General features: G+C 33.6%; 2 protein-coding genes across 4 annotated transcripts in view; one reads left to right on the top strand and one right to left on the bottom strand.

Annotated features, from left to right (window-relative positions):
- nop9 (NOP9 nucleolar protein) overlaps nt 1-1033 on the bottom strand; it is an 18296-nt gene extending 17263 nt beyond the window's left edge. For 2 of the 3 annotated variants that reach the window (XM_016540971.1, XM_016540895.1), the window contains exon 1: nt 931-1029. The gene's annotated coding sequence lies outside the window, so the exon portion shown is untranslated. Of the gene's footprint in view, nt 1-928 lie in introns of all 3 variants that reach the window. The other variant, XM_016541046.1, reaches the window with a different exon arrangement.
- A 711-nt stretch (nt 1034-1744) lies between these two features.
- LOC107730022 (vesicle-associated membrane protein-associated protein A-like) overlaps nt 1745-8803 on the top strand; it is a 24943-nt gene continuing 17884 nt past the window's right edge. Inside the window, exon 1 of the mRNA XM_016540794.1 lies at nt 1745-1923. Within this exon, the coding sequence (XP_016396280.1) occupies nt 1866-1923 (58 nt within the window). The 5' untranslated portion in view covers nt 1745-1865. The remainder of the gene's footprint in view (nt 1924-8803) is intronic.

Below are 8803 nucleotides of genomic sequence, written 5' to 3'. Positions count from 1 at the left end.
GTGTTTAGTTTCTGAATGAATCCGCGTTTTGAACGAATCGAGTGAATCAATGATTCAAAGATCCATTCATAAAGAGAGTCCTTTACTGAATTCCTGAATGAATCAGCCGTTCGAACGAATCGAATGAATGAATGACTCAGACATTTACCGCCACCTGCTGGCAGATTTAGTTTCTTATTTAGAGTATCATTTCATTAAAAAAAAAAAAACTAGTTAATAGTTCACTTAAAAAATTTGAATTATGTCATCATTTACTCAAACCTGAATGACTTACTTTCTTTTGTGGAACACAAAAGAAGGTATTTTGAAGACTTAAATAATCTTTTGGGGGTATTTTCACAGTCAAATGTAATTTGCGATTAATTAAATTAATTAATAGACACATCATGTAATTATTAGATTAAAAATGGACAGCCCTACTGAAAATACATGCATTTATTATCTGAGAAATCATAAATCACAGTACCACGGTACTGATATGGTACAGCCACAGAGGTTTTTGTAGTGATAACTCGGGTTTTTATTAAACCTAGAGAATAAATGACCATATTATTAATACAGAGTCGTATTTACATGGCAGTCAAACAATACTAATCACGGTATTACCATGGTAAACGCCCAAAAAACACAATTACGGTGATACCATGGTACTTTGATATAGACCAAGTTACTAGAGTATGTTCATGGTCTTTTAAAGAATAAAACTATATTACCACAGTACTGTTATGTTACAATCAACAAAACACGTGAAAAGTTGATAATAATGCGAGCGACGAACGCGTTTTAATCGACCAGTTGAGAGTTTTGATTAAGTTAATCAATCAATCAGAGAGTCACTAGATCAATCAGCCCGATCAGCTGTTGCACTGTTAATCATAGCACATTTAATGAACACATTACTAATAAATAACAACAGCATATTGAGCTTACCACTGTGCTTCTGCTCACATGTGTACACGGCGTACTGCGGCAGGCGGCGCGGCGTGATGACGTCAGAGCGACGTGATGTCACGCACGGCGATTTTCGCAAATAAAAGTCCCGTCACGCTTAACAGCACAAATAAAGATTGATGTTTATTACGCGGTAGTTTTTTTCCCCTCTAAAATGTAATTTTGTGCAGAACTATGGGATATTTTCTACAATTTAAAATTGAATTGTAAATTTCATACCGTAAATATATCAAAACGTAATTTTTGATTAGTAATATGCATTGCTAAGAACGTAATTTGGACAACTTTAAATGTGATTTTCTCAATATTTTGATTTATTTTTCCACCCTCAGATTCCAGATGTTCAAACTGAGGCCAAATATCCTAACAAACCTGGTTTTGTGGTCCAAGGTCACAAATAGCTTCAATTATACAAACCAAAACAGATTTTTGTGGTACAATGTTGCCAAACATGAGGCAAAAAAATCCCCCTTAAGAGGAGATGTTCAGAAATGAGGTTAACAGAGCAATTTCTGGAGCAGCATATTCAACATATTGCAATATATATATATATATATATATATATATATATTTTTTTTTTCAGAATAACAAGGAAATTAATAGAAATTAATTGTTGCCATATGGCAACTCTGTACCATAGAGGGTTAAACTGTAAGAATGTTTTGGGTACAGTAGCCACGGGGCAGAGATTACAGCATATATTTAATTTACTTTATTTACCAATAAAGATAATAAATTGAGTTTAAAAAACCAGACAGCCCCGCGCGTGCCCGTGTGTCGTGTGAACGCGCAGCGCGCTCCCGTGTGTCGTGTGACCGCGCAGCGCGCTCCCGTGCCGCGCGCAGTGACTCAGTGGAAGGGTTCGCGCTAACAGTTCCTCTCCGGATCCAAGCGTCACCTCACCGGCCAAAAACATGTCCAAACTGGAGCAGATCCTCATCTTAGAGCCTTCCACCGACCTGAGGTTCAAAGGTAAGTGAGTAGCGCGGACAGTCGGTGTGTTTTGGTGAAGTGTAAGCGGGTTTGACTCGCTATAATGCTGGAAAAGAGTGTAGGCCGCGGAGGATCCCCGAGCTCGAGTTGACTGACAGACGGCTCTGAGGCGAAGGGGAGCGGGTGTCGGTCGGGTTTGTGTGGCGCGGCTGGTTTGAAGTGCTTACGTGGATACAAACCTTTACAGTAAAGTCCTGTGACTGTGCCATGGTATCATGATAGCATATACAATGTTGATTTTTATGTAACTACTATGGTATATGTGTGGTACTTTCCTTTTTCCTCATTTTCTGGACATGTACCATGGCAATACCTCACGGAGTAGTCGTGAATGAATCACGTTACCATGGTATAAATCTAAGTACCATCTGATACCATCCCTAATCATGTTACTATCACCGTGCTTTATTATGTAAGAGTATATTTATTATATAATTGTCTGTATGGCACTGCCCTGATTTAAGGACATATAAAGTGACAATACCATGCTATTTTTTCCCCAAGTACGTTAGAGCAGATGTTTTCATTTACAAAAAAATAAATAAAATAAAACAAAATTGCAATGGACACCCAGATTTATTTATAATATCATACTATCGTTGTGTGAGTTTCCCACATCCTAAAATGTAATAGGTATACCTGTAGTTGTGTAAAGAGCCTATCTATATCGAAAATATTATTTGCAAGTACTATTTATCATTTATTTATTTATATTTATAATATTATTTGTGTTATGTTTTTTACTTACTCGTTAAATGACTGTTATAATACTGTATTGTTTTATTCATTTACTTATTTTAATTTAATTATAGTCATTTATTTATTAGTTTTTTTGTTTATTTTAATTTTAATCTAAATATATAATTATTTAAATTATTTTTTATAATTTATTTATTTAATCTTTTTAAAAAAGTATTTATTTATTAAAGTATTTATTTACTCTTACTTATTCTAATTTTGTATTTATTTTAATCAATTTTTATTATTTATTTTAACCTCCGTTTTATTATTTATTTATTAAAGCACTGTTAATGTACTGTATTTATTCGCTCTTATTTTAGTCTAATTTTTATTTATTTTACTCAAATTATGCATTTATTTAAATTACATTTTATATGCATTTTTAATTATTTATTATTAATTAAATTAATTATTTTTATTTTTTATTTCCATGGACCCCTTGCACTCCCTTGCATCCCCCAGTTTAAAAACCCCTGCATTAGAGTGCCATATAAATACTATTATACATGCATTTCAGTGTCAGGGTATATCTCGAAGTACCGTGGTATTATCAGCTGATGCATCCCTGTACTACTGTAATTCTGTGGTTACCTTATGCTGCCAGCTGATTGCTTTTCTCAGCTGACAGAAAATTATTAAGCCAGTAGTACCATGGTGCATTGATGGTCTCAATGGTAATATTTGACTATATATACCTTGCAAATGAATTATTACCATATTGACGTGCCATGGTTATTCTAATGCACTTCAAAGCTGAACATGTGAGCAATCCATGCATTACAGCACATGAAGTACACGCTTACTAAACATGCATGTGGTGAGTAATGGAGGTGTAAAATCTCATAGACTCCTCTGTGTTTGTCTTGTGAGGGCGGCGTCCTGGATGAATGAGTAACCAGTGCTGTGATACGGCTGATGCCTTTCACCTGCATATTTCAGGAGGCTTTTATATAGCGTAGGATGTTCTCTGATGCTCTTTGGGAGACTCTGAGGACGTCTCAGCTCATCCAGTCGAGTCGAAACTCACTGAAGTTCACCGGTTTAGCGGCGAAATGCTCAGCACGGTTTGTCAGATGTGGGTTTTGTGTTTCTGATTAGAGTTGGACTTAAAGAAATGTTTTCCTGTCATCTAATCAGAGACGTCATTGTTGTTGCTTTATTTGTGAACGTGTTTGTGTCGGCACGTAGAAGCAGCAGCAGTTTGTGGTTTCAGTGTCATTGCAGAAATGAATGAGTGTGTTGTGCAACTAGTATTCAGATATGTCAAAAAGGACAAATAAACCAGCTTTTATCAGGCTTTGTGTTAGATATGACTGGAGTTTAATGTGGGTGAACATCATTTTAAACAGGTTTTTCAAAACTGTGGCGCGTTTCTTTGTGTGAAACGTAGTGCTGGGCGGTATGACCAAAAATTTATATCACGGTATTTTTCTAAATTATACTGGTTTCACGGTACATGACGGTATTTTTTTTTCACCCTCACCACAGTGCAACAGTGAAAAGGGACTTCTTTCAAACAGTGTCGCGTTCTCAACGTTGTTTAAGCGACGTATTGCGGTATTTTAAAAATTCATATCATAACAAAAATAAACACCGGTATTCGGTATGAACCGGTATACCGCCCAGCACTAGTAAAACGTTTTTAATGTGGGAAAAGTTTACAGAGTTCATCCTTAGAAATGACTAGCGAATAATTATGTTTATGGTTTAGTGACGTCACAATTCATTCACTCACTGAAGAGTTTTGTAGCTTTCTCTTTAAATGATTTTAAAATGCTTTTTTGCTTTGTACCAGATGTTGTGATTTATTTACACTCGCTCAAATGTTTGTGGGCGGAAAGATGCTTTAATGTTTCTGAAAGAAGTCTCTTCTGCTCACCGAAACTGCATTTATTTGATCAAAAATACAGTAAAAATTGTGAAATATTATTAGTTTAAAACAGCTGTTTTCTATGTGAATATCTGCTAAACTGTAATGTATTCCTGTGATGCGCAGCTGTATTTTCAGCATCATTACTCCAGTCTTCAGTGTCACATGATCTTCAGAAATCATTCTAATATGCTGATTATTAGAAACATTTCTGATTATTATCAATGTTGAAAACAGTTATATTTTTGTGGAAACCGTGATACATTCTATTTTTCAGGATTCACAGATGAATAGAAAGTTCAAAAGAACAGCATTTATTTGAAATGGAAAGCTTTTGTAACGTTTAATGTCTTTATTGTGACTTTTGACCAATTTAATGCATCCTTGATGAATAAAAGTATGAATTTATTTAAAAAAAACAAAATCGTACTGACCCCAAACATTTGAACACTTGGTGCAGGTTGGTTTGTTTCATTCCTGTTAAGAGTTTTAATCATTTTCGTCAATGAATGCACTTCTAAAGCAGGATCAGTGATGAGTGAAGCTGTCTCTGGATGTTCAGGAGTTTCATAACATCTTCATACCTGAGATACAGGGTCTGGACGTCTCTGATTTATGGCTAAATTGATTTATGGCTAAATTGACTTATCGAGCTCTTAATCATGTTTTTTTGGGCAAGTTCTCCTGACAGTAAGTGGCAGCATGAGATGATGATTAGAAACAGATCTTTGCTGATTCGTCTCTGTGTCCTGGAGTCCCTCTGGTCCGCTAGCGCTGCTGTCACCTAGGCTCATTTAAATTCTATAATAATGCATAATAAATATTTCATATTTTTTCTTAGTAATTTATTAATAATATTAATAATAATTCCACCATAGGATAAAAGAATAAAAAAGGCAATTGTAGGCTAGTTCTGAGTTTATATATATATATATATATATATACACTGCTGTTCAAAAGTTTATCCCAAACGTAACTGTGGCGCGTGTGGCTGCAGTCAGTGAACCGCTTCCATCAGCGCTGCTGCAGCAAAACACACTGTTGTTCACTTGAAACATTTTTATGTGAGTATTATGACCAGTACTTAATTTGATCCTGCTGGACCCTGTTCCGGAAAATGTCAGATTTAAAATGTTTGCGTTCCGGTAGGCTGTTTTTAAAAATCCGTCATTTACAGTGCATTAGATCGTGACAGTGCGTGCGTGCGTGCATACGAGACGGAGCGAGCGCGGGTTTGGCTAGATGTATTTGGAGGTTATTCCTCACGTCTCATTCGGCACAAATCCAAATGTTTCCATATTCGTAACCTTGAAAAACAAACTTTTCTTCAATTTGCTACTAAATCACACATAATCACTGAAGTTGGTCAGTTCCATATACTAGAAGAATAATGGTACATTTAATAAGAGTGGAATATATACATTTTCTATATAAAAATTAGATTTTGCACCCGTTACTGTTGTTAATAAAAGTAAATTTTGTATGCATCTTAACTCAAGCTTAGTGCTTTAGTGTCAAATCTGTATAAACAATAAACAAAAGAAAAATAAACAAGAAATGAACGTAATATTATTAGTAACTGCACTTATTAATGTTGGATATAGCGCACGATATAGGCCACGTACTATGAGTGACGCAGACAGCACACAACAAACACGAACACATGCTGAATTGAGTGCTGTGCTGCCTGTGATGAGGAGATTGTGAATAAAGAATGAATATTAGTCAAATTTAAAATAAACATTTGAATGTTAGGAGTGCGTCAGGGAGCGTCATCAGTGGCGCACGAGATGCGGTGATGATATAAGTGACGTTGATTAAAAGACTAATTACTTTCACCCCAAATACTAATTAGTTGTAATTTTACATTTTTAAAAATGTGCCACTATCCTAGGTTTTGCCCATTTGTCAGTAAGAATTTTTATTCATTTAAAACACAATAAAATTTAATATGCTCCCTTATTCTTTTATATATTTTAATATGTACACGTCAGAATAAGCATGTCGTTTGAATTTTGACATAAATATTATGTTACACTGAATGACAACGCAACATTATTTCAACCAAATTGTAACATTTTATTCTCCAAAAACGTATTTGAAACCTTAAAAGCAGACACTTTACTTACATTTAATGTGCTTTCTATGGACATTAAAATCACTTTTGTCAATTTCTTTTGATGCGGACATCTTAACGTCTTTGACCCACTTTCATTTATTTTATCTTAGTTTTTTAGTGATTGTGTTACTTTTTAGTTTTCGTTTAAACCTAAATGATAATATATTAAAAAAAAAAAAGATAAAATTTCAGTTTTAGTTTATTTTATTTCCAGTTCCTTGTTTCCTAGTTTTTCACCTAATGTTTTAATACAGCTGTTTCTTTCAGTGTTTAGTAGTCTGGTGCTTTTGTAAGCATGTTTGTGAAGGGTTATAACATTATTTCAACCAAATTGTAACATTTTATTCTCCAAAAACGTATTTGAAACCTTAAAAGCAGACACTTTACTTACATTTAATGTGCTTTCTATGGACATTAAAATCACTTTTGTCAGTTTCTTTTGATGCGGACATCTTAACGTCTTTGACCCACTTTCATTTATTTTATCTTAGTTTTTTAGTGATTGTGTTACTTTTTAGTTTTCGTTTAAACCTAAATGATAATATATTAAAAAAAAAAAAGATAAAATTTCAGTTTTAGTTTATTTTATTTCCAGTTCCTTGTTTCCTAGTTTTTCACCTAATGTTTTAATACAGCTGTTTCTTTCAGTGTTTAGTAGTCTGGTGCTTTTGTAATCATGTTTGTGAAGGGTTATGCATTGTTGTCGTTGTTGTTCTGCTGATTAGATTTCTCTCTGGATGTTTCCATACAGTGGAAACTCATATGATTCCCTCCGATGCTCTCTAATGCTATCTGATGCGATCAGAGTCCTTCTTCTCACGAGTCCAGCAGAACTTAATTTCTAAGGCCGAGCATCTGGTGTTCTGTGCGGTGTTTACAAAAATCCATCCATTCCTGCGCTTGATCCTGCAGGACTCCACTAATATGCCACATGCATATTATCATAAGATCGGTCATAAGATCCTGGCTTTGAGGCGTAATTCACATCATCTCCTTTCATCTGATGCAAAGGCCATCGGAAGAGCTGGAGCGGGATTAGATTGTGAAGTTCTGCTGCTGCTCGTTGTACCAAACTGTCCTGTTTGCTGTCGTTTAAATGAGCATTTCCGTGTAAATTCTGTAGATGAGTTTTAGTCATGATGACTCTTTCTTCATCTTTTTTACCTGTACTGAGTAGATTTAACCAGTGGTTGACTGATATCTTACCGACGGATGACATGAAGCTCATATAGGCTTATATGAAAACACACGATTTCATTTAAACATGCTAAATAACACTTTGACATGTAAAGAGTGAAAAATTTAAGGGGGTCTGAATACTTTCCGTACCCACTGTATATGAAAACACACGATTTCATTTAAACATGCTAAATAACACTTTGACATGTTTTTATGCAGGTTATGCACATAAGAGGTTCTAACGGCTTGCTTCACTTAAGTTTACAAGGTTTGTGGCATTGCGTTGTCAAAATAAAAGTTCTGCTTCCGCCAAAAAACTTGGGATGCTTTTTAAGCAGTGGTGAATAAAGATCTGTTAATATTATTTAATGCACATGACCTTTGAATATTGGTTAATTAAACACAATTAATGTGAAATTTAAATAAAAAAATATATTATAAATATTATACAAATATATATATTAATAAAATTAATAATAGTAATGCTCATTTTTAATTTTAAGATATATGTGTATTAAATATATATACCTTTAATTTTAATGAATAATAAAGATATGAATAATTTAATATCACATATAGTAATACAATTCATTATAAAACGTTTGGGTGTACAGCAATACACAAAGCGCTATATAAATGCCTCATTTAAGATATGAATAATATTAATATTAATTATATTCATAGTAATGTAATAATAATATATTAACTTATTGTAGGCTAAGTCAACCTGCAACCCCCCTTTTAAAACTATTGATCTCATAATTTATTACATTTATTAACTCGAGAAGTCAAAGTTTTGTAAAGAAATTCATATTTCCAGCACTTATTTATTCAGTCAACTGTCTATATTTTAATTAAATTTAATTTTTTAATTAATTTTAATTTTAAATTAAATTAATTTTAATTTTTAATTTAATTTATTTTATCTATTTCTTAAATTTAATTAAATT

The sequence above is a fragment of the Sinocyclocheilus rhinocerous genome, unplaced genomic scaffold (assembly GCF_001515625.1).
Source record: "Sinocyclocheilus rhinocerous isolate Xijiao unplaced genomic scaffold, SAMN03320098_v1.1 scaffold1904, whole genome shotgun sequence".
Taxonomy (NCBI): domain Eukaryota; kingdom Metazoa; phylum Chordata; class Actinopteri; order Cypriniformes; family Cyprinidae; genus Sinocyclocheilus; species Sinocyclocheilus rhinocerous.
The sequence above is the reverse complement of the archived record's forward strand: the minus strand, read 5'-3'. Positions and strand labels throughout refer to the sequence as shown.